Here is a 26,154-nt window from a genome sequence, read left to right as displayed (position 1 = left end):
GATCCCAGGACCCCAAGATCATGACCTGAGCCAAAATCAAGAATTGGACGCTTGACCGACTGAGCCACCCAGGTGCCCCAAGAGTGGCTCAGAAGCATTTAAAAATAAAAACGAGGGGGATCCCTGGGTGGCTCAGCAGTTGGCAGAGAGAGCGTCTGCCTCTCTCTGTGTGTGTCTTTCTTTTTTTTTTTTTAATTTTTTATTTATTTATGATAGTCACAGAGAGATAGAGAGAGAGGCAGAGACACAGGCAGAGGGAGAAGCAGGCTCCATGCACCGGGAGCCCGACGTGGGATTCGATCCCGGGTCTCCAGGATCGCGCCCTGGGCCAAAGGCAGGCGCCAAACCGCTGCGCCACCCAGGGATCCCTCTCTGTGTGTCTTTCATGAATGAATAAATAAATAAAATCTTTAAGGGACACCTGGGTGGCTCAGTGGTTGAGCGTCTGCCTTTGGCTCAGGGCATGATCCTGGAGGCCTGGGATCGAGTCCCACATTGGACTCCCCTCAGGGAGCATGCTTCTCCCTCTGCCTGTGTCTCTGCCTCTCATGAATAAATAAATTTTTAAAAATCTTAAAAATAAAAGTAAAAACGAATGTGGCCTGTAACTCCTGAGTCCTGAAGGGTGGGCTGCCTGTAGCCACTTCCTTCCAAAAAAGACAGGTTGGAAATACAGAAAAGTGGAGTAACTTGACAGTGGAGAAACCCATCCAATATGACCTTGGCCAGGTGGTCAAGGTCAACATCAGCAGTGACAAGTCAAGGTAAGGGCATGCACCTCTCATGTAATGCAGGAGAAATGCTCTTTACTTCCTGAGCCTTCTTCCCAAAACCCATAATCCCAGTCTAATCCTGGGGAAAACATAAAACAAATGCCAATAGAAGGACATTCTGCAAAACTCCTGGTCAGCGTGTCTCAAAACTGCCAAAGTCGTCAAAAACAATATCTAAGACACTGTCACAGCCACAGGAGACATGAGGACTGAATCCTCATGGACTGGGATCCTGGAACAGAAAAAGGACACGAGGAAATGTGAATAAGGGATGGACTTTAGTTAATAATAATGTATCAAGGGGAGCCTGGGTGGCTCAGACCTCTGCCTTTGGCTCAGGTCATGATCTCAGGGTCCTGGGATCGAGCCCCACATCGGGCTCCCTGCTCAGTGGGGAGTCTGCTTCTCCCTCTCCCTCTGCCTCCCCCACGTCCTGTGCACATGCGCTCTCTTTTTTTCTCAGATAAATAAAATCTTTTAAAAATAGTATATCGGCATGCCTGGGTGGCTCAGCAGTTGAGCATCTGCCTTTGGCTCTGGAGTCCCAGGATCGGATCCCACATCAGGTTCCCTACATGGAGTCTGCTTCCCTCTGCCTGTGTCTCTGCCTCTCTCTCTCTCTCTGTTTCTCATGAATAAATAAATTAATTAAAAGAAAAGAAAAGAAACAGACTCTTAACTATAGAGAATAAACTGATGGTCACCAGAGGGCAGATGGGGAGGATGGGTGGAATAGATGATGGGGATGAAGGGCTGCACTTGTTGTGAGGAGCACCAGGTGATGTGTGGAAATGTTGAATCAACTATGTTGTATGAAACTAATACTACATTGTATGTTAACTGGAAATAATTTTGTACCAAAAAAAAAATAGTGTTTCAAAATTGTTTCATTAATTTTGAGGAATAGACCACAGTAAGTTAAGATTCAGGACAGGGGACACTGGGTGGGAATTCTATGGGAACCCTCTGTACTATTTCTGCAACTTTTTTGTAAATCTAAAGTTATTCTTTCTTATTTTTTTAAAGATTTTATTTGAGAGAGAGAGGGCTTGTGGGTGAGTTGGGGGAGGAGCAGAGAGAGGGATAAGCAGGCTGGGCGCTGAGCAGGGCACTTGATGCACGGCTCCACTCCAGCACTCTAAGATCATGACCTGAGCTGAAGTCAGATGCATGACTGACTGAGCCACCTGGGTGCCCCACTAAAGCTCTTTTGAAAAAAAAATTTCATTAAAAAAAATCCTGGGGTGCCGGGCTGGCTCAGTCAGGGGAGCATGTGACTCTTGATCTCGGGGTCATGAATTCGGGGTAGAAATTACTTAAAAAAAACTCTCCTCCAGGTTCCCCCCAGGCACCTAAGCACTCCTGAGATTGAGGTTGAACCTACTGCCCCCTGCAGGACAGTCAGTGCTCCAGTACCTTTGGTCACAGTAGAATTTAGGCGGGAAGCAAGGCACTCCAAAGAGGAGTCGGCACCTTGGAGTTCAGAACGTAAAGCAGCAGACATGCTGCCATGAGAGAAGTGTCCCACAGCCGGGCTGTGGCAGGGCTGGCCACTGAGCCTCGGGTAGAAACAGCATTTGCAGCATCTGCTACTGACTCAGGTCTGAGGTCCTCCGAAGGGTCAGGCAGGCCCGCATCTGGTGTTGGGCTGTGGTGCACCAATGCACCTGCACAAGTGATTCTGGGGATGAGCATGTTTGGGAGGGACCTGTGGCCCATCTGCGCAGAATGTGTCCATTCAATCCTTGATTAGTGTACCTCGAAGTCTGAATCTCAGCCACGTGAGAGCGATTTTCTCATGGTAAAGGGCCCTGGCATCCTACCACAGTGGTGGACTGTGCCTGGGGTGGGGGGCAGGCTGTAGGGGCTCTCAGACGTCCTCGTGCATGAAAATCACTTGCCCAAGGCCAGGCCACACCTGGACTTAAGAAAGAACCACAGCCTCTGGGGTGAAGTTAAGGGCCACTGGCCTGATAAACCGAGTCCAGCCTCACTCCTGTGGCCTCTGGGGGGAACCTAGGGGGAAGCCATGACTCGCAGATGGTGTCACCCATCTAAGAAGGGGGCAAGAATTACAGTCACGGCAGCAAAAGAGAAATGCAGAATGGAAATCACCTCCTCTTCCTTCCCCTGTCTCAGCTGAAACCAGTCATGGTATCACAGAGAGCAGGGTCCTGGTGATAGGGAAGGATCACTTCCCTAATGTGGCCCCAATCTCACAGTGTTCCAGGAGCCTGAGAGCCATAGCTCCTACTGTGACTGGGGGGCTATCTGCCCTCCAAAGTCTCTAGGGTCAGGGGAGGACATGATCTTCTTTCTGCCCATTGGGCTCACCTGCTCCAACTGTTGACTATTCTGAATATCACCACCTCCTGCAGCCGCTGTGAGGTTTTGGGGGGAGGATGACACTGTCATGCTCCATAAGTGGAGGCCCCTGCGCTCAGTCAGCTCTAGTAGCTTTTCTCATGACAGCCCACAAAGTATTGTTCTCCCTGAGGAGCGTGCTGGGAAGCAAAGCCTGAAAAGACAAGCAGCGGCCAGCTCTCCAGGGCCTCCTCCGTGAGCTGCTTCCAAGAAGGTGAACAGGATCCTGAGCTCAACAGGAGGCCCTCTGAGGGATGCAGGTCAGGGAGTGACAAGAATAGATGCACATTCTAGGAGGAGAACTCTGGTGGGCGTGGGGCACGGTCCAGCAGCAGGAGGCTCACATGGAGGCTGTGAGTAGAAATCCAGGTGAGCCCTGGCAATGGCCTGGCCTAGGGCAGCTCCAGGAGGTCCAGGAGTAGGGCCAGTCTAAAACCAGAGCCTGGACAATGCCCGCCAGGGCCCAGAAAAGCCCTGCAGCACCCAAGTGGCCAAGGGAGCTCCCGATCTACCTGTGGCTCCAGGCAGCCGCCCCTCCTGGAGGCCTGTGGACCCTCCCCACAGCTCACAGGCCTTCAGGGTTTGGCGGGGGGAGCCATCCCGCCGGCCGCCCGCGCACATCTCGACGGAGCCGGGCGCTCTCAAATGGCTCTGACATGGTGCGAATACACTCTTGTGTCTTTTTGCCATCTGCTGCTGTCATTAAAACATTACATTTCCATCTGTTTTCACACTTTCTCCCCTCCTGGAGGCACACAGCACGAATCCCTAGTCGTGGGCCCGAGCGTTCCCGTGTCTCCTGGAACCTGGGAGCTTCTCGGGGACACACCAGGGTTAGGGCCAATGGCCCTTCTCAGGGGTCAGAGTCGCCAACGTCCATCTAGTTTTTCATTCGCCTGAGACCACCAGCTCTGCACCACACCCTGCTAACAACACACTTTGGGGGGAGCCACTCACAAAGCATTTTTATTATGGCTTTTAATCGGTATGCATGACTTTGACATTAAGAGTAAATGAAAAATAAAGTACAGACATTAGTATCCATTTCCCCCAGGATGTATTTAGGGAAGAACATACTCAAGAAGCAAGAGTCAGGGAGCCAGGCTGTGGGCTCATATAAATCATCATTCCAGACCAGCCCCAAAGAGGCACCCACCCCACCTGGCCCACCCCCTCCTATAGGAGCACCCCTGACCTTTCATTGAAAAAGGACATCTGCTGCCTCCATTCTGACTGCAAACCTTTTTTTTTTTTTTTTAAATTTTTTTAAAACAATCTCTCCATGGAACGTGGAGCTTGAACTCATAACTCCAAGATCGAGAGTTGTTGCCCCACCAAGTCAACCAGCACCCTTGACCTCAAATGTCCTAGTTTGGGTTCTCCTTCCCAGCTTGTCTCTCAGCTCAGGTGGAAGACCCTGAGGGCAAAGCGTCCCGTGATGGCAACAGAAGCTACCCCTTCATGTGATAAGGGCTGCCCTGAGCCTGCGAGACCTCTCGTGATTGACCCCAGACAGTGATGGATTTGACCTTCACTGCCTACCTGCACGCACCCACCCACTTTTGCCCTACATCTTCCTTAGATAAACTGGAAGTATTTTTGACACTTTGGAGACTGTCTTAGAGCTGTTAGCCTGCTCTCTTGCTGGTGTTGGCCTCACTGGAATAAATCCCTTTCTAATCTCCTTGCACTTCAGATTCTCACGGCAGTGGCAATGAGTGGCCTGACCAAGTCTGTCCGGGACCCCAGAACCAGGCACTCTTGCATCCCTGCGTGCTGGGCTACATCATGAAGGGTCAAGTCCACACAAAACCAAACAACTTCATGAGGTCGTGACCGCACAGGTGGGCCTCATGGGTCTTCTTACACACAGTTGTGCTAACATCAGCATTATCACTGACTTTTTTTTTTTTTTTTTGAGATTTTATTTATTTGACAGAGAGCATAAGCCAGGGTGGGGGGAGTAGCAGGCAGAAGGTGACAAGAAACAGACTTCCCGCTAAGGAGAGCAGGGGCTCCATCCCAGGACCCTGGGATCACAACCCAAGCCAAAGGCAGACATTTAATGGCTTAACCAACTGAGTCACCCAGGTGCCTCAACTGTTAACACCCTAGAGGGGGATCCCTGGGTGGCGCAGCGGTTTAGCGCCTGCCTTTGGCCCAGGGCACAATCCTGGAGACCCAGGATCGAATCCCACATCGGGCTCTCGGTGCATGGAGCCAGCTTCTCCCTCTGCCTATGTCTCTGCCTCTCTTTCTCTCTTTCTCTCTCTCTCTCTCTCTCTCTCTCTCTCTCTCTGTGACTATCATAAATAAATAAAAATTTAAAAAAAATCCTAGAGGACTCTTTTTTTTAAAAAAAGATTTTATTTATTTATTCACGAGAGACACACAGAGAGAAGCAGGCTCCATGCAGGGAGTCCGATGTGGGACTCAATCCCAGGACTCCAGGATCACGCCCTGGGCATGAAGGCAGCTGCTCAACCACTGAGCCACCCAGGCATCCCTTTTTTTTTTTTTTTTTAAAGATTGTACTTATTTATTCATGAGAGACACAGAGATAGAAGCAGAGACATAGGCAGATGGAGGAGACTGGATGTGGGACTGGATCCCAGGACCCCAGGATCACAACCTGAGCCAAAGGCAGACACCCAACCTCTGAGCCACCCAGGTGCCCTCCCCCATTCTTTCTGACAGCTCCCGTGTGGGATGCTAGAGCTGCAGTGGGGGGCCCTCCTCCCTACTTTCATGCCCTCCCTGGGCAAGAGCTTCTACCGAGCAAGTACCCTCCACCTCACCCCTCCCTTGTAGGGAGAGAGAGCTTGCTTGAAGGTAGAGGCTTAGGAACAGGGGCCAGGCAGTGTCATGGGTTTGCTGCAGATTGGGGTGCAGAATTCACCAGGAAAGGTCTCTCTCCCCTTATTCAGCAGGCACCCTCATATGGATGCTGGCTTCACCAGGAATGAAGCCTCCAGCTACAAGAGGCACAAAGTCAGGACTGGTACTGATACCTTTGTCCCCATGAGAGCAAGAGAACTCACCCTGCCTGTGCAAGAAAACCATATCCAGCATCCTGGGACCACACAGCCTCTGACCAGCCCCTCCTGCCTGGGCTCCAGCTCACAGCCCTCATCCTGTTGCCATGGGCACTAAAAGCCTGGGATGAAGCCGCGATTAGCCGCAGCAGGTTGCTGAGTGGGCTGGAGGCCTCTGAGCTGTGCCTAGAGAGATATGGGGCTCCCCTTACCCTGCACCCCAGCATGTAGACCGAGCCAGTCTTCAGGGCTCATGCCCAGCACCAGCCCTGAGGCGCAGCATCTCACTGGTGCCCAGAGTCATAAGTGGAAACTGTGAACACACTTGCATGACCTGACTTGGGCCCTGTGCTCCTGCCACCCTCCATCACAGCACACTGGGGTAGAGGCTGGCCACAGCAGGAGGAGATACACAGAGCAGGTTTGAACTCAGCTTTAGCCTGACAAAGCCCAGCTCCTCACAGCCATGTAGTAGAGCCATGGCTCACCCACCCAGGGACCAGGGAGTAAGACATTGATGTTTGCTGTCCTAAGCCATTAATTTGGGGGAGCACATTTGTCTTAGTTTGTTTGAGTTGCTAGAAATTTATTTCTCATGGTTCTGGGGGTTGGGAAGTCCAAGATCAAGGCACTAGTAGATTTGGTGTCTGGTGAGGACCTGCTTCACCAGACTAAGTGTGCAAGGTTCACACTTGGCCATGTCCTCACACGGTGGGATCTCTCTGGAGGTCTCTCTGGTAAGGGCACCAATCCATTCCCCAGGGCTCTGCCCACATGACCTCGTTCACCTCCCAGAGACCGCCCCTCCTTACACCATCACACTGGAGATTAGGTCTCAATGTAAAATATGGGAAGGTGGGTACACATTCAGATTATAGCTGGGGTTGTTTGTTACACAGTAGTGTGACAGCCAAAGGAAAGCTGCCTAATACACTATCTCTAAAGGTTTCCTCCAAGAGGATCCTATGAGTTGGAAGTGCTCAGAACAGTGCCTGGCACACAACCAGCAATTTGAGCGCGAAGTAACAGAAATGTTGAATACCTGTTGTGTGTGAGCTCTGGTAGCATGCTGATGAGTGAGACTGTATCACTATCTTCTGGGATCCTATTTTCTTTTTTAAAAGATTTTGGGCAGCCCGAGTGGCTCAGCAGTTTAGCGCCACCTTCAGCCCAGGGCCTGATCCTGCAGACCCAGGAGATTCCCATGTCAGGCTCCTTGCATGGAGCCTGCTTCTCCCTCTGCCTGTGTCTCTGCCTCTATCTCTCTCTCATGAATAAATAAATAAAATCTTAAAAAAAATTATGTATGTATGTATTTAGAGAGTGTATATGAATTGGGGTAGGAGCAGAGGGAGAGGGAGGACCCTCCCAGAGTGGTCTGGCCTTTACCCTGGGCTCCTGGTAGGTGACCTCTAGGCTCTAGGAATGTCCTGCCTGATAAGAGTATCTTTGTTTACCTGGAGCCTCCGGTCACGCAGAACAGCCTAACAGTGTGATTTACTGTGGTATCAGCCTGACCTCCAGAGGGCTTGGACACTGAGGTCACCATGTGGGCGGCCAGCCCTGTCTGTGTGCAGCAAAAAGTGCTGCACTCCCAGCAAAAAGTGCAGACACCCCGGTGGCTCAGAGTGCTCCCCTGGTTGGCGGTACCCTGAGTGTGCGTCATCCCAGAGGCTGGATGCTGCCTGCAAGCCTTTCCCTACACTCTCTCCTGGGCCCCACCCTTGTCACCTCTGCCCTTTGAGGATTGTAATCTCCATTCTTTCACCATAAGAAACCATAAACACGGCCAGGTCAGCACAGCTTTTCTGAGTTCTGAGTCCTACTAGGGGATTACTGAACCCCAAGAGTGGTCTTGGGATCCCCTCACCAAACTGCACTTCTCCCCCCCCCCTTACCTGTGTGCTCCCTGATTACCTTCCAAATAAAGTCTTTCCTAGCAGAGTCTTTGCTGGGGCTCTGCTTCTCCAGAAACGTGACTAACACAGGGGGAGCCACATGGTGTCTGATAGAAGCCAAACACAGGTGCCACCGTCAGAACAGCCTAGGAGGGACGCAGGGACACCAAAGACTTGATGCTCTTGAAAAAAACAAAGCCCAGAACCACTGCCTCCCATCCTAGAGATGCATCGTTACCAGGATCCCGCAGCTGGCAAGGACAGAGCTGGGACTCAGGCTCACGTGACTTCAGGGTCCGTGCCTTTGGCCAGGCTCAGGCTTACATGGTGGTGGGCAAATAGAAGGCCCAAGAGCACCTGAAGCAGCCCCCGACCCCGGCCGGCCCCGCCCCTCCGTATGAAGTCATTCTCTTCACTTCTGCACCTGCGTGCGCTCCGTCGCGTCTGCCCAGCCCAAGGAAAGGGTTTACTGTTCATTACAGATGACCTTTATTGATAATGCAAAAAAGGAATTATAAATCACTTTGTGGACTGTTTTGATATCTGTAAAACAACTCGTAAAAAACAGAGCCACTCCTCTGCAAGAAGTTCTTGTGTGTGTCCCCCTCCTGCGTACCCGTCTGTGTAGCCCAGGGTGCAGGGAGGGTTCGTTTGTCCAGAAGAGAGCCTCTCCCTGCCACCCCGGTGGCCATCACCGTGATTGTGTGGGCGTTAGGAGTCCCCACTCGGTGGGGCCTGGGAAACATGGCTCTGGAAGCAGGCAGGGCTGATTCCTTGCTCTTCTTGCCACATTGCAACTGGTCGGCTCCCAGAATCCTTTGTTTTCCCGGCCAGCATCCAGCGACCTCAGCACAGCTTTCCCAGGCAGCCACACCCCCAGAGACTTGTGGAGTTGGGGGCAGCTGGAGCAGGAGCCAGTGAGGAGAATCTCCGACCTGTGCCTCCTCCTCAGGCCTCAGGGTCTATTTCTCCATCCTCTGGGCAGGACCCTGTCTCATCCAGCCAGACTAGGACAAAGAGGAGGAATCAGCATCTGAATGGGCACCCCCCACATCTGAGTCCCCTCCCCTCAGAGCTCCAAGGCCAGAACCTCTGGGCTCCATGCTCTGTACCACCACCCCGAGCTCCCCCCACATACAGGCAGGTAGGGATGCTGACAGGGGACCTGGGTGACACTGGGTCTCGTGGGCCTTCCCCATGCACCTGCTGCCCACACTCCGAGCTCGCCCGGGTCCCTAGCTGAGGTTCCTGGGATTGTACCCCTGGGCCCCACCCTTGGCTCAGCATCTTTTGGCAGGTGCCTTCAAGTCCAGGGCTGGATGTGAGGTCAATACCTCCACAAGCTGTCCTAGAGATGAGAAGGTGAGGCCTGGGGTGGGGGGGGGGCTGCTCTAAGTCACCCAGGGGGTTCCAACCCATTGTCTGGGGAAGCTCAGGTATGTAATCATCACTTGGAGCCAGCAGCCCCAGAGGTGGTCTCCATCTACTCTAAATATCACTGGTGGAAATATGAACAATACAGCCACTGTGCAGGGCATGAAATCAGACCCTGACCTTCTTGTAGCCAATCCTCCCCAGCTTCTCTGAGGCACCATTTTACAGATGGAGGAACTCAAGACTCAGGGAGGGTCAGTGTCTTACTCAGTGTCACAAGGTGCTAAAGTCACAGAGCAGGGAACTGAATGCAGGGTTTTCTGACCTCGAGGTCTGGGCCCTTTATCCTATGCCTTTGCTCTCTGAAAGAGGGTCTGAGCAGGCAGGACAGGAAGATACGACTGTGCAGTCCCTCTGCGCTGATTCACCCCGGAGCTGGTTACTTAAAGAGGCCTCTCCGGGTTTTAGGAATTCCTCTGCAAGCTCAGGGCCTCTGACCTTATAATGTCTCCCCACACTCCCATTGGCCCTGGGGGCAGGGAAGGTGGTTATGACCCCATTTTGCAGATTGGGGACACCAAGGCTGGCAGGGCAGGAAGCTTGACGGCAGAGCAAAGGGCCGGAGCCTCTGTTGCCTGCACTGAGCTCTCTGGTTGGACACTGGAGCAAGAGCCCAGCTCTTCCCCCACCTTGCTGTGTGCCCTCGGGTGACTCACTGTCCCTCTTTGGACCTTAGCTTTCCCAACTGTAAACTAGAGATAAGAGCGGTACTCACAGCCCTCAGGGTTGGAAGGAGAATAAACACCGCGAGCAGCATTCAGCCTGGTGTCTGGCACTTGGGAAGGTGACCAGGAAGATCACCTGGTGTGAGTCATTGATGAGAAGGCCCAGAACCAGGCCTGACATAGGGCCCAGCCCAGAGGGGATCCTGTGGCTTCCCTTCCTCCTGAGTACCCACCCTGGTGGGCAAGCTGCGATACAGGCTCAGCACTTCTGGAAAAGTCTACCCAAAGCCCCCCAGCAGACTTCCAGAGCCCCACATCAGCCTGGTTGGCCTGTGCTCCCTGACAGCTGGTGGGCTGACTGATGCTGGCCACTGGGAGGGCGCCTCGCTAGGGGCACGGGGCGAGCTCCAGGTCACACGGCTGGGTCTGAATCCCAAGCCTGCCACTTACCAGCTACATGGCGAGCGTCTCCACCCCTCTGAACCTCAGTGTGTCCATCTACCAAACGAGGATGAAAACGAGACCTAGCCCAGAGTCACCCTGAGGACCCCATGAGGAACAGCTCACTGTTCACATCAGTATTTCTTCTGATTATTTTTTGAAACAGCAGCCACAGCACCTAACACAGGCGTGGCTCCAGAAATCTCTTTGATGAACAGGTTGTCTCACCGGCTCCAACAGCATCCACAGAGGGCAGGTGGGGGCACGGGTCTGCCTTTCTTTCTGGGAACAAGTCTGTCTCCTCCCCGCTCCCTGCAGCTGGAAGGCCCAGAGAGCAGCTTGGCCCAACAGGGTGTTTCCAAGCCCATCCCGTCCAGCTGAACTGCTGTGGCCGGCAAGCCGGAGCACCCGTCCCCAGCTGGCAGGTTAAGGCACATCCATCCATTACCTCGCTGGGCCCGCCCAGCCCCATCCATCACTGGCCCTGGCTGCCGGCAGGGGCTGTCTAGCTAATTTCTTAATATGCCACATCTTGCTGAGGGTGGTACATGCAAGGGGCCCTCGGTGGATCGTACGCAGATCCAAGCATAAATTTTTAACAAACCCCAGCAGGTGGGGACGTGGGCTCAGAGCCACGGAACAAAAGGGGACCCCGTGAGCTGTCCCCAGCCAGGCCCCTCAGACACACTGGCAGTGGTGGCAGGGCGGCCTCACCTGTCTGCCTGGAGTCCCGTGGCAGCATCATGCCCGTGGGGGTCGGGGGGGTGATGATGATGTTGGGCACATCCAGGTGCTTGTCGCTCAGGACGGGGGCCTCGTCATGGCTGCTGCCGCTGCTGCTGCCACACATTTTCAAGCCTGAGAGGGCAGGCCGTGGGACACACACGTACACACAGGACAGGCAGACAAGCATCAGTGGCCACTGGGAACTGCCTGCTGTGAGCTGCCTGCCTCCCTCCCTCAGCACCGCTTCTCAGGCAGGACGGGAGTGCTGTCCCCACTTCGCATGCACGGGACCCCCGGCGCAGAGACGTTGAATGACCTGTCCAAGCTTGCATCGTTCAGGGAGGGCACCGAGTTTTACCTGCTGGGCTCACTAACGTGGCTCCAGCACCCAGTGCGGCGTGTGACACGCGGAGGGCGCCCAGAGCAGGACTCTGAACGGATGTGGGCAGCGCAGTGCGGACCGGAGCCAGGCCCATGTGACGCGGAGCCGCACCTGCCCATACAGCGTCCCCTTGTCACCTTCTGAAAGAGTGATTGTGGGATGGGGTGCATTTCTCCCTAGTGCATTTGACTGGATTTCCCAGTGGAGCTGAGCCTGGCGTTTTCTTTGTGCAAAGACTTTGGATTATGAATTTGGTGTCTTTCACAGACAGGGGGCTAGCTAGGTTTTCTGTTTCTTTTCCTGTGTCAGTTTGGATAGGCTGGGCTTTTCCAGGAACCTGGCCATTTCTTCCACGTTGGTGAATTTGTGGTCCTGGGGCTTCTGCTAATGAAGTTCGGGTGACCTGGCCACGCCCAGTTACAGACCTCCCGGCTGACACAGAAGCACCCAAACCATCCACACCACACGTCTGCCTTGCTCCGTCATACTTCCTGTCTGAGTCAGTGGAACCACGACCCGCTAGAAACCAGAGTGTCCACCACAATTCCGTTTTCTGCTTCACCCTCCAACCCCCAAGCCGACCTAACCAATCACAAGCCAACAGGTGCCACCCCTCAGCATCTTTGCCATCCTTCTCCTTCCCCACGCTGCTAACCAGTTCTTTCTGCCAGGAGCTATGAACCTGATCATACCTGATCTTGACAACTGGCTATAAGCAGTAGCTCCCAAAGTGTGTTCCCTGGAACATGGGCCTCTGAGACTCCCTCAGGAAGAGGGTCCCATGATCACATGAGTTCGGGAATACCACATAGTTGAATGTTGACTGGATCCCATCCAATCTATCTTTCTCTTGGAGATTCTCATGGATATTAGAGAATTAAAGGCTCTGAGAAGTCCTGCAGTAGGGAAGCAGCTTTAATTGGGCCTAATCCTGGGCTTCCTGAACTTAAATAATCTTGGGGTCTGTTTTTGGGGGAAGGCCTCTTAATATCTCACAGAACCATGAGTCATGAAATACATTTTGGGAAATGTTGATGATAAATTACAGCCAGTCTTCACAATCTGGGCTGAACTACCTGCATGCAACCTTATTTTCTGCCATCTGCCCACACGCCCCAAACTGCTCACAGTTCCCAAAACCCTGGGCTCCCAGCACCTTCAGGCCTTTGCATGTGCTACTTTCTGCCTGGAATGCTCTTTCTTTCTTTGCCGGGATAACGGGCTCCTACTTACCCTTCAAAGCCCAGCAAAATAGGCTCTTCTTTGGGGAAGATGTCCCAGCAAATGCGACCCCTCCCTCCTTTGTCCTACACTGATTCATTCATCAATCTTCTTCCAGCACTGATCACACTGTATTGAAACATTAGTTCTTAATTCTGTCTCCCTTTACCGCGAGCGTCTGGAGGGCGGCCAGTGTCTCACTCATCTATTTCCCTTGGGCCTACATGGTGCCTGGAGGAGAGCAAGTGGAGTGCTTTAAACTGTAAATGAGAAACACCTTCAGGCACCATTGAGCTGGGTGTTAGCATCCCTGTCTCTGGGCCCCACCACTTTGTTTCTCACTCCAAACAGCCCCAGACTGGGATGACATTTGCTCAGGTACCTGGGTCCCTGGCCAACAGCAGGAGCTGAGTAATGGGGTGATGGATGGTCATTCCTGCTGCTCCTCGATGGCCCCTGGTTGGGGGGGAGGTCACTGGTTCTCAAGCACGTCCCCAAGAGGCAGAGTCTAATTCACCTCCCCTTCAGTGTGGTTGGACTTAGCACAGATTATAGTGCACAGCCTATGACAGAAGGCATGGCATGTGACTTCCAACACAAGGTCACAAAAGACTGCAACTTCTTCCTTTCCCTCTCACTCTGGGGTATGGCAGGCACCAAGCTGCAGGGGTGAGCAAGGGGTGGGGGCGGGCCTGTGTGGTGAGGAGCTGAGTCTTCCTGCCAACAGCTGTGTGAGGGAGCCATCAGGAAAGTGAGTTCTCCAGCCCAGTCAAGTCTTTGGATGACACTGCAGCCCTAGCTGACAGCTTGAAGGTGGCCTGACAAGAGATCCTGAGCCAGAACCTCCCCACAAAGTCAGTCCTGAATACCCAAGCCACAGACACCAAGATAATAAATGTTAAAGCCACGGAGTTTGAGGGTAATTTGTTATAGAGAATTGGAAACCGATGCAGTCCACACAGCTCACTCTGACCATAGGGGGAAAGGACAGCAGGTGCACAGTAGGAATACCACACCCACCGTGCCATGGGAAAGTCACAAGGGCTTCTCAGGGTGACCTTCGGTCACCTAAGGGGTGTTCCTCTGATGGGAAATTCATGCCTGGATAGTCAAAGACAGCCTGTTTGAATCCACAAAAGCATGAACATCAGATGACCTAAAGCAATGGAATTGGGCCAATTTCTTGGCCCATCTGTAGCTTGACCTGGGCTGTGAGCTCAGAAGAGCTGCCAGCAGCAGGCACAGTGGGGAGTGCCCTAACTGTAAATCAGGCCAGCTGCTCACTATCAGTGTGACCCTGGGCAAGTCACATCTCCCCTCCAGGCCTCTGTGTGGTCAAGAATTCAACCAACTCGCAAAGAGGTCTGGCCTCTGTGCTTGAAGGCCCTGGATGCCAAGCCTGGCAGGAGAACTTTTGTTTGCCTGAGGGCCCTCGTCACATTGGAGAGTCCAGCCACATGGCCTTTGGGTGACACTCAAAGGGACTGGAGACAAATCTTCCACGTGAGCAATCAATTGTGCCTTTGTAATGGAGTCCCAGTGTATTTGTGTCCTTGGGCTGCTGTGACAAAAGGGCTCAAACAATAGAACTCTACTCTCCCACCTTCTGGAGGCCAGAAGTCCGAGAGCACCATGCCGGCAGGGCTGGTTCCTCCTGAGTCAGCGAGGGAGACTGTGTCCCAGGCCTCTTCCCCGGTTTTCGGTGGTTTGCTGGCAATCTTTGGTGTCCTTTGGCTCACAGACACATCACCCCAATTTCTGCCTTCATCTTCACACAGCTTTTCCCTGTGTGTGAGTCTATGACAAAATTTTCCCTTTTCATAAGGACACCAGTCATATTGCATCATGGACTATAATCCATAATAATCCATACTGGATTATTACCCTACACAGTATGACTCCTTCTTAACTATCACATCTGCAAACATCGTATTTCCAAATAAGGTCACATTCTGAGGGTACTGGGGGCTAGGACTTCAATATGTGAATTTGGGGGGGACACTATTCAGCCCAGAAACACCCAGTAAAACCTCTGAACACCGGGACGCCTGGGTGGCTCAGTGGTTGAGTGTCTGTCTTCAGCTCGGGTGGTGATCCTGGGGTCCCAGGATCAAGTTCTGCATCAGGCTCACCATGGGGAGTCTGCTTCTCCCTCTGTCAATGTCTCTGCCTCTCTTTCTGTGTTTCTCATGAATAAATAAATAAAACCTTAAAAAAAAATTCTGAGCATGGAGGGCCACGTGACCTTCCCTGGCTGGCACCCCTCCGTGCATGTGTGTGTGTGTCACACATCTATACCAAGAGTGTAACGCACGTATCAGTCTGTGAGGAGAGGACGATGAGAGCTCTGTCTGGACGTTTCCTGGTCTCTGCCCCATACACTCCCTCTGATTGGCTGATTGGACTCTGTGTCCCTTCCCTGTAATAAATCATAACCATGAGTACAAGAGCTTTCAGAGAGTTCTGTGAGTCTTTCTAGGAAAGACTGCAGCTGGGGTCAGAAGTGAGGGTGTTCTGTGGACTGTGTTCTCTCTGACTTCCTGTTTTCACTGACAAAATGGGGTGGGGGGGACCCACCTCTGTGGCTGGGGAGAGGATGACACAGCACCTGGCACCCTGCCTGCTCCCGCTGAACACGGCAGCCTTCCCGCCCTGTACGGCTTCCTCCTTCACTCACACCAAACTCAGGCCTGGAGTCTCTCTCCCAGGCAATGCCCCAGCCTCCTCCCAGTCCTGAACCCCGATCCTATTTCCTCCCTGGGCTGGTGCCCCGCCCCCCCGCCCCCCAACCTCCCAGGCCAGTTAGTTCTGCAGGAAGAGGCCATCTCCCAATCAGACTACAGGCCCCTCAGGATCACCCAGGGAGGCTGCCTCCAACTCCATCTGAAGCAGTGCAACCCAGAATGTAAAACAGGTGAAAGGAAGGCACTCGGAGGAGGCCTTCCTGTTATCACGTGTAGTGGTGGACATTGACGGATTCTTTGCTGCATGCCAGACACGGTGCTGAGCCCCCAATGGACTCTTTCTCCTTTGGTCTCCACTGCTCCCCGCTGCTATGTGAAGGCTAACCAGCCCCATCTCATGGATGTGGAGACTGAGGACCAGAGGAAGAACCTGCACTCGGTTCAACAGCTAGTGTATAGAGGAGTCAGGGTCTGAACCCAAACCCAATCTGACTCCAAAAGTTGGTGATTCTTTTAAGCACAATTCTAGGGGATCCCTGGGTGGCTCAGTGGTTTAGCGCCTGCCTTTGGTCCAGGGTGTGATCCTGGAGTCCCAGGATCAAGTCCCACATCAGGATCCCTGCATGGAGCCTGCTTCTTCCTCTGCCTGTGTCTCTGCCTCTCTCTCTCTCTCTGTATCTCTCATGAATAAATAAATAAAATCTTAAAAAAAAAAAACCCCTAAAAATTAATAGCTTATTTGGGATCCCTGGGTGGCACAGCGGTTTAGCGCCTGCCTTTGGCCCAGGGCGCGATCCCAGAGATCCGGGATCGAATCCCACGTCGGGCTCCCGGGTGCGTGGAGCCTGCTTCTCTCTCTGCCTCTCTCTCTCTCTGTGTGACTATCATAAATTAAAAAAAAAAAAAGCACAATTCTAATTCTATATACTGGAGCTGGCAAACTTTCTGAAAAGGACCAGACAGTAAATATTTTTTACTTTGGGGGCTATGTGGTCTTCTGTTGCAACTGCTAAACTTAGCCATTGTCATGGGAAGGCTGCCACTGACAATATGCAAATGAATGAGTGGCTGTGTTTCAATAAAACTGAATTTACTTATATATTTTTTAAAGTAGGCTCCAGGGGGCACCTGGGTGGCTCAGTGGTTGAGCATCTGCCTTTGGCTCAGGTTGTGATTCCAGGGTCCAGGGATTGTGTCCCACATCCAGCTACCCATAGGGAGCCTGTTTCTCCCTCTGCCTCTCTCTTGTGTGTCTCTCATGAATAAATAAATAAATAAAATTTAAAATATAACGATAAAGTAGGCTCTAAGGCCCAACACAGGGCTTGAATTCACGACCCTGAGATCAACACCTGAGCTGATACCAAGAGTCCTGATGCTTTAACCGACCAAGCCACCCAGGCACCCCACAATAAAACTTTATTTACAAAAACAGGCATCGTGCTAGATTTGGCCCAAGGGCTGTGGTTTGCCAATCCCTGCCCTATAACATTCAGAAGTCAGGGAGTGTGGATCCGGAACATGCCTGATGTCCTAATAGGCAGTTGCAGAACCACAAAAGCCTGAGGTTGGTTAATGCCAAAAACAAGAACAAAATCCCAAACCTGGCTGCTGCTGTATAGTGACAATACCTACCTCTGATGGTTATTGGGCTTGAGGAAATGAATGAATTCACGTAAAGCACTTGCCCAGCGAGCCAGGGGCCTAGAGGGTGCTCAATCCCTGTTAGCTTTCTCTATAATCATCCATAAAGAGCGTCTCATGGAGTGCTGGCAACAAAAGGAAGCTCTGATTATTGTTATCTTTAACAGGAGGGAGCCTCCCTGCTCCCTCTCTGAGGCCCCTTCCTCCGCGAATATTCCCAAGTTCTAAAATAAAATGCTAATAGAGAAGAGCCATACTCCTCCCGGGGCCCCACATTTGCATTTTAACAGGTTCTGGGAGCTTGGCGACAAAGCCCACATTCTTAATCAGGAAGCATCAGGTCACTTGGTGGGCCCTGGAGAGATGCTAGAGGCGGAGAGGAGAGAGGGGAGGGGAGGGGGTGGAGAGAGGAGAGAGGAAAGGAGGAGGGTGGGACTCCAGCACCTCTGAAATCCTGTCACCCCCTCGCCGCCACTGGGGCTGGCCCAGCCTCCAGCAGAGGTGGCTGAGCAAGAGGGAAAAAGCTCTCGGGAGATAAAACCTACTTTGGGGATTAAAAACAAATGCCAACCCTGCCCTAGACAAGGAGCTCATTTATGCTAAAGCCAGAACTGTTACTTGTTAATTATGTGCCCGCCTCAGGCCTTTAAAAGCCCATTTCCTGAAGGGGTGGGCTTGGCTAGGATGGGGGGGGGGGCAGGCCCCAAGGAGGCAGGGGGTAAAGAACGGATCCCAGCGCCCCCAAAATACTGAAGGCTTTCAGGGTGCAACAGGGAGCCTGTGCAGGAGGCTTTCCAGCGGGCAGTGGTCACCTGACCTGGACTGGGCTCGGGCTCTGGGTCATGCACCGTTCTGGACCTTGAAGCTAGAGCAGGCCAGACAGCCAAACCCTGGCCTCCAGGAGCCTGCCTTCTCTGCGGGTGAAATGGGGAGACACTGTGCTATGAGGCCAGACTTCCTCTGAAACCTTGGTCTGCCTTTTCCCAGCCCAAGGGGACTGGATTTCCATCTTTCCATCTTGGCTGCTCACTGGGAATCACGTGGGAAGTTTGAAAAATACCGATTGAGGACCCCACCGCCAGAGAGCCTGATTTTACTGTACTCTGGCCACCAGGGATTTTTTTTTTAAAGTAGTTTCCAGGCCCAGCTTGCACCTCAACAAGAGGCTTTAACTCATGAACCTGAGCTGAGATCAAGGGTTGAATGCATAAAGGACTGGGTCACCCAGGCACCCCTCGGGGCCAGCAGGAGTTTTGAAAGTGCCCAGGGGAGTCTAACAGCCAGGGCAGGGAATCCCCAAGCTAGAGTGACTGTGGGAACGCATGGCACTACTCTAGGCCTGTTTCCTGGCTGTAAAAGTGGAGTCACAGCAGTCTCTTAGGCACGAAGCACCTGGTGTGTGGCTGCCAGGTGCAGGAGGAGTGACCAAGGGTGAGCCCATGGGCTGGGGCCTGGGGGAGACTGAGGCGGAAGACCATGCCTCACGCAGTTTCCCTACATCACCCCTTGGAGTGGATGCTAGGCCCACAGCCGTTCTCCAGGCAAGAAAACCAAGGCTCGGAGAAAGGAGGTGCTGGAGGACACGTGGAGGCCAGGTGGCTCCAGGCCTCAGCTCTCGCCCTGCCCCTTTGGGTATCAGCCACCACTTCTCATCTTTCAGAAGCCCTGAGCCAGGCCAATGCTTTGCTCAGGATGCCCCAGTTCCCCAGGCGGCAATCAGCAGTCCCCAGGCCACTCCCAGGCCACAGCAGACACCTGTTGCCCTCAGCCGGCTTCGTGGCTAAAGGGCGCCCTCTGCTGCTTTTTTTGAAAACGGCACTCGGACTGGCACCCAACTTGGAAGGGACCATGTCCCTGGGACAGTGTTCACTCTTCCCAAAGTCACTGTCGCACACATAGTGATTCTGTTGGAGCCAAGATGTAGTGGAGGCCAGAACGTACACCTGGGCTTCAGTACACCTGGCAATGACTCCACCTCTTTGGACCCTGCTTCCTCACCTGCAAAATGAAGGTAAATAATCGTCCCCACCTCCAGGGGGCGCTGCGGGGAGTTAATGCCCACATGGCTCACTCCCGCCAAGGGGTGCAATCATTTATGTGCATCTTGCAGGTGGGAAATCCACATAGTTGGCCCTGCGGAGCATGCTGCGTAAACACAAGTGGTTATTTAATAGCATGAGATTCCGACCTTAGCGCCTATTCATTGATTCAGCCAATATTGAGCACCTACTGGATGCCACCCAGCTGCTGTTACTCCTAGCCACCTAAGCGCAGGTCAGGGACCTGGACCCACCCGTGCCGTGCGTGGGACAGCTGGAGTGGGGGTGGCTCTGACGAAATACTCCTGGTTCCAACTTAACACTCGGAGGCACAATTTCCTTATTGGCTCTAGGGGTCCAGGAGGAGGGAAACTGAGCCGACTCTCAGTTCTGCTGGCTGGCTGTTACCCCACCTCGCTTGGTCCCGACCTTCTCATGTGAGGCTTCCTTCCCTTGCAGCCCAGAGCCCGGCCCAGGGGAGGAGCAAGTTGGGTGGGCCACTAGTGAGCACCCACTATGTGCTAGGTGCTGGGGACATGGCAGAGGAGAAAGAGTCTCAGCATGTTTCTCTGTCCTCCACCCTCCCGGCCCCAGTGTGGAAGTGAGGCCCCAAAGATTTCAGAGTCAGATGGAAAAAACAGAGAGCCCTGGTGTTTCAAGGTGCTGTCTCACATTGCTGTGGCTGCGGTGGCGGCACAGGGTAGAGTGTGGGGGGCTGTGTGAGCTCCCTGAGGGGAGGTCTTCCCAGTGAGGCCGATGTGTGAGAAGCCCATCTTCCAGAAGGGCACACTAGTGGCCAAGGAGTCAGAGGCCATGCCAGGGTCATGTGGGAACTGGCGCAGAGCCCTGCCTTCCCAAGGCCGGGAAGCAAACACTTTCCAGAGCCTGGGTCAGTAGTCAGAAGCAGATGATGGGAAGGAGCAGCAGGACAGGGTTAGGAGGGGAAGGTGAGGGCACTGAGGTCAGCCACAGCATGCATAAAGGCCCTGGGGCAGGAGCAGGGTACGCTGGGGCCAGCACTAACTCCTCCAAGATGACCAGATGACCGGATGTCGGATTTAGTGTAGGTCTTTCATAAAAACAAAAAACAAAAAACCAAGCCGACAAATGCCTCCAAGGGTTCCAGATGCACTTAATCTTTTTTTTTTTTTCTCATTCCAATTAAGGGGAAAGCCTTTGCATTATTATGGATGAGGCCAGAGCAGTGAGGGTGGTTTTACCTTTTCGAGTCAGCTTGGGCCTAGTGGAGCCAGCAGTGGATGTTTTAAATCTCTTTTTAATTAAGGAAAAAGCCCCAGCTTGCGTCAGGGATGAGCTGCTGGAGCTCGAGGCTGGGAGGAGGAGCACCGTAAGGTGGGACGAAAGCACACTCCTCCGGCCAACCGGAGCCAGCCTGCCCTCCCCCTGGGGCCCCCTGGTTCCTAACCCCAGCCTCTCTGGAGGGCTTCTTGGATCTCACCTGGGGGTGGGTGGTGAGGGTGCAATGAGAGCCCAAGTCCAAGAAAGTAGGCAAAAACACCTGGGCTGGACAGCGGCCTGGGCTGTGGGAAATGCTTGCCGTGTGCAGCTTAGAGTCCCTCAGCCACTGCACCGCAGACCATGCTTTGGGGAGGGGGCTGCCTGGTGCGCAGTAGGTGGGGTATGTGGCCCTGACCTCTAGAGGCTGTAGTGCCCTCCAGCTGTGACCACTGAAAATGTCTCCAGATGTGGCCAGTGTTTCCTGGAGGTGGAGTTACCAGGTAAAATACAAATTAAAAAAATACAAATCATTTTTTGGTACAAGTCCCATGCAATATTTGGGACATACTTTATACCAGACAATTATTCTTTGTGCACTTGAAATTCAAATGTAATGGCATCCTGTTTTATGTTATTTTTTCCCCCAAATCTGGAAACTACGTAATGGGGTGGGGGTGGGGGGCAAAAATCCCCCTAGTTGAGAAGTCGAGAACATGGTCATAGCTGTTGCTAATTGCCACGATAGCTCGGCCTTTCTGAGCAGGCACCTGAGAGCCCCTGGTTTCCTTTGTCCCTTGTGGCTGGGCTGGGGCCACGGGAGGGAGCTGCAGGGGGGCCAGAGCCACAGGGACTGGTGGCTGGACTCTGCCTTTTACCAGCTGTGTGGGCTGAGCAATTTTCTTACCCTCTCTGAGCCTCTATTTGCAAACTCACAGAGAGGATAAGTAAAAGGGCGGTACCCACATTGCCTCCTTTATTAGGATAAAGATTTGAATTTTCACCCAAGATAGTGATCTATAACCCACAGGGCTCTCCTGAGGATGTGTGACATTAAGTGGAAGACGTCTGGGCAGCCTGAGCTTAGAACGGGGGCTTAGTGGGGCTAGGACTGTTATTACTGCCACCAGGGGCCACTAGGCAAGTAGATTCCAGCTAGGCCCAGAGGCAGGAGGTGAATGGGGCCTACCTGAGCAAACCTGTGAGCTCCTGGGGGTGCCCGAGCCCTGAGGACAGCCCTGAGGATGTGTCATCCCAGCTGTGGGCAGCTGGCGCGTGAGAGGGGCCATGGATGGACAGCCACAGAGCGGAGCAGATCAAAAGCTCAAGGCCCAAGTGGCATTTGGCATTTGAGAAGCAGAGCGGCAGCAGGTGCCACCATGGAGAACTGAGGCTGTGGGTCCCCCCGGGGAGGCCTGGATGTCTCCTTCCATGTGTTCCCTGGTCAGTGCCACATGGGCCAGGCCTTTCCCATGATCCAGCACTGCCCTGCACACCTCTGATTCACTGGAAGCTCAGTGAACCTTCACAGAGGGCTGGTGGCTCTGGACAGGGTGAGAGGGTTGGCCTGCCCAGGGCCTAAGGGTGTGCTGGACCTCAGTGCAGGGAAAAGACGAGTACAATGATGACAATCCCCCCAACACCTTGTATGGAGGTCCTGCCACCCCTTACAGGTATTAGTACCTGAGATTATCTAAGCAGCCCCCCAAGGAGACTGTGGTGGCCCCACCCAACAGGGGGTGAAACTGAGGCAAAAATAGGCTGCACCACTTGCCCCTAATCACACAGCTGCTGCCCACAGCACAAGCCCCAGCCCACCAGAGGCAGCACCATGTCAGCTGTAAAATCCTGTGTGGTGACAAATGATGTACAAGGGTGACAGACAGGAAGTGGCCAGCCCAGAGCATCCCACTGGGTCCTCAGGTTGGCACAGGGTGGGGCAGACCAGCCCTTACTTTGCCGAAACTGAGGCTCAGGGAAGTTTGTGCCTTCACCTAGGGTCTCAGAACAGATCAGGCTCCCCAGTGACTTCAGAGGAGGTCAGAGGAGGGTCTCAGAGGAGTTTTGGGAGTGGCTTGGGCACGTCAAAGCTCCCTGCTCAACAAAAGAGGTGACACACACAGAGGTCGGGGGCTGGGAAGGGACAGAGGCAGAAGGTGACCAGGGCTGTTAGGGGTCAGGGAAGGGTTCGCCTTGTGGGGACTGTGAGGGGGCCCCCAGAGGACTGGGAGGTTCTGTTTCTCTATGGGGACGGTGGTCTGGTCAGTGTGTGAAATCACACAGAGTGGCTCCTCACAGCCTGTCTTACATCAATAAGAATGCAAACCTATCTTGCAGAAATGAAACAAACCCCCTGAGATAGCACTTTTTACCCAGGAGATCAGCAAGAATCAAAATGAGGCCATTACCACTCCGTTAGCTTAGCCTTTCCCCATGTGGAGGACGCAGGGCCTTTGGGTGTGACTTCCAAGGTCATGTGCCAAAACTCTCAAAATGACAAAGGCGCTTGCCCTCTGATTTGGCAGTGCTGCTTCTGGGAATGTCCCACTGCCGGACTCCCTCATGAGTACATGGGACATGGTGGGTGAAAGACCAGCTGGAGATGGTTAGGACATGAGGGGGGGGCCCCCCCGGGGCCCCCCCCCCCCACACGAGGAATATTATGCAGCTGCATAAAAGGACTGGTCACATGATCCACAAGGGACCCTGTTCCCGTGCCTGCAGATCAGTGAAAGGACCAAGAGGTGGAATGGCTTGTGTTGGAAAAAGAAAAGGAATAGACCCAGGAACATGTCTGTGCATGCAGACATAGAATATTCCAGAAAGATGGGCAGCCCTGGTGGCGCACCGGTTTAGCGCCACCTGCAGCCCGGGGTGTGATCCTGGAGACCCGGGATCGAGTCCTGCGTTGGGCTTCCTGTGCGGAGCCCGCTTCTCCCTCTGCCTGTGTTTCTGCCTCTCTCTCTCTCTCTCTCTCTCTCTCTGTCTCTATGAATGAATGAATGAATGAATGAATGAATGAATAAATAAATAAATAAATAAATCTTAAAAAAAAAAAAAGAATATTCCAGAAAGAGACCCAAGGCAGCCGTAACTATGGCTGTCTCCAAGCAGGTGGCTGGGAGAGAGGCTAAGGCAGATTTACTTTTTACTACGTATCCTTTGGTACATTTTACATTCTGTACTGTGGGGGTATTTTATAGATTCAGAAAATAATGAAAAAGAGAGAGAAAACATTTTCCAAAGGGGAGTTACAGACAAATGGATGTAGGAGGTAGGAAGGAGGAAGGTAGGTTGTGCTGCTGCAGGAGAGGTCTGATCAAGGTGAGGGGCTGAGAGAGTAAACAGGCAGAGAAATGCCACAGGGAGACTTCAGAGTGTAGACCTGGAGAGGCAGAAGCAGGGATGGGATGGGAATGCTCCTTCTCAGGAGAGTGGCCCAGCGTGTGGCTAGGATAGCAGTGTGACAGGAGCTCAGGCCAACTGGAGGGGCAGGGGTTGGCTAGGACTTACAGGATAGGCAGCCTCAAGGCCTGTGCCTTCTTGGCCTACAGCCCTGGCCCCACAGTCCCTCAGTGGAACCTGTGGCCTGAGTGGACATTGTGCCTGATGGCCCAGCAGACCTGAGGGTGGCCTGCTGACAGCTCCCTAGGACCTGCCTGCCACCGAGCTGGGGGGACCCTGTGCTCAGGGCCAGGCGCACCGTCACTACCCTCATCTCGGTCCTGCCCAAGGTCATGCCCCTCCTAGCACTGCTCTCCAGTATGTCCAGCAGACAGGCAGGGAAAGGCCTGTGTCTCTCTATCTGGGACACCAGCGCGGGACCACTGTAGCTCCAGAGCCCGCCCACTGTGGGTACTGGTCCTCAAGGCGCCCTGGGCCAGTCAGCTTGCCTGTGACCCTCCCAGCCATTCCTCCCTCCTTCAGGACAGCAGGTGTTGGCAGGGGGGTGGTGGGATGGGGGTAGTTAGTCTAAGCAGGACATGGGGCTAAATCCGGGCAGGGAGCCAGGAGGGCTGCTGGCTTGCCCTTGGGGACCGGGTGGGGCGGAATTAAGTACCATCTGCTTGGGCATTTAAGATGGTCTCTGATTAGCCACCCCTCCCTGGAGCCGGTGGGGGTCTCCCTGCCCTTTGAGCCCCTGCCTTCTGGGTTTTAGACAAGCTAACCTTGTCACCTTGGGCAGTTAGTGCCCAGCCCAGGGTCCATGTGAAAAGCACAGATGCTGGCTCCAGACCCCAGTTCTCACCCTGGGCTGCCCGGGAGAATCAGCTGGGAGTGTCATAAACACGCCTGTGCCCAGGACCCCCACCCCCACCAACCAAATCCCTACCCTCTGGGGAACAGGCCAGGGCCACTGAGGTTTCAAAGCCTCCCATGTAATCCCAATGTGCATTCCTGCAGGTCGGAATCACATGGAAGTCTTGGACTCCGGGTCTGCACTGATTCTAGGGATCCCTACTACTAACGCAAGAAATTCCTGATGCCACATCTCGGCTGTCATGGCCCTGCTTGCCCCAGGGGCCTCAGTGCCTCCTGCTTGGCCCCTCAGCCCCTCATTCCTGTCACACTCCCCTCTTCACTGCTCATCAGCTCACCAAACTTGTTCCTGTCTTGGGCCTTTGCGTCTGCTGTTCCCTTTGCCTGGAGCACTGTTCCCTGCCTCCACATGGCTGGCTCAAACGTATGAAGTCCCCAACTCGTTCTGAAAATTGCTCAATGCGATGCCTGGGTGGCTCAGCGGTTGAGCACCTGCCTTTGACTCAAGGCATGATCCTGGAGTCCTGGGATCGAGTCCCACATCGGACTCCCTGCATGGAGCCTGCTTCTCCCTCTGCCTGTGTCTCTGCCTCTCTCTCTCTCTCTCTCTCTCTCTCTCTCTCTCTGTGTCTCTCATGAATAAATAAATAAAAATCTTTAAAATAAAAAAAAATGAAAATAGCTCAAAATGCATTAGCCAAATGGATACCTTTATCTTTCCCTCCACATGGAGCTCCTAGTCCCCGCTGGAGTAAACCCCAAATTCCCTGCCCCTGCCCCCCAATCTATCTGGCTGCTCTTTCCTTGATCACCTGTTGTCTCCTTCCACATGCCCCTGGCACTTCCTGCTGCCTCCGCTTCCCTGCCCTCTCCCAGCCCCACTGTCTCAGGCTTGCATGCTTCCTCGGGGCCACCCCTGCCCAGCAGCCAGGCTGCTAGTTTCCATCCTAGCACACAGCAGGTTAGTACTCAGGTGGCTGTTCACCTCTTTCTCACCCTCCCAGTTCCATGCGGTCAAGAAGTGTGGCAGCCTTGCTCAGGTCTGAAGCCCTGTATTTGGCCCTGAGTCGGTGCACAGTAGGGGTGCAATCAATGTTTGTGCAATGAGCAGTCTCTCCACCAGCTCTGTCCATAGCAGCGGGTGGCTCAAACCAAGAGTTTGCCCCAGAAGGGGTCATGCTTCATGACTCTCATCTTCGCTGTGACCTGCGGCTCGTCTCAGGCCTCCCGACACCAAGTCAAAAATGGGCATGGTGTCTACAAGCCTCCAACCACCCCATGCCTGGGTTACAGGCCAGTGGAAGAGAGGCTCTGACCCCCCTGCAAGGGAGGGGACAGAAATGCCTAGACAG

The 26,154-nt window shown here is 53.5% G+C and overlaps 1 protein-coding gene across 3 annotated transcripts in view; it reads right to left on the bottom strand.

The window, feature by feature from the left end:
• Positions 1-8,542: 8,542 nt before the first annotated feature.
• C10H16orf74 (chromosome 10 C16orf74 homolog) overlaps positions 8,543-26,154 on the bottom strand; it is a 31,637-nt gene continuing 14,025 nt past the window's right edge. For 2 of the 3 annotated variants that reach the window (XM_041770344.1, XM_041770343.1), the window contains 2 exons: positions 11,325-11,468; positions 8,543-9,077 (listed from right to left, as the gene is read on the bottom strand). In XM_041770344.1, the coding sequence (XP_041626278.1) occupies positions 9,019-9,077; positions 11,325-11,468 (203 nt within the window). In that variant the 3' untranslated portion in view covers positions 8,543-9,018. Of the gene's footprint in view, positions 9,078-11,324; positions 11,469-13,321; positions 15,707-26,154 lie in introns of those variants that run through there. The other variant, XM_041770342.1, reaches the window with a different exon arrangement.

This window comes from Vulpes lagopus, chromosome 10, assembly GCF_018345385.1.
Source record: "Vulpes lagopus strain Blue_001 chromosome 10, ASM1834538v1, whole genome shotgun sequence".
Taxonomy (NCBI): domain Eukaryota; kingdom Metazoa; phylum Chordata; class Mammalia; order Carnivora; family Canidae; genus Vulpes; species Vulpes lagopus.
This window is presented reverse-complemented; position numbering and strand designations above follow the sequence as displayed.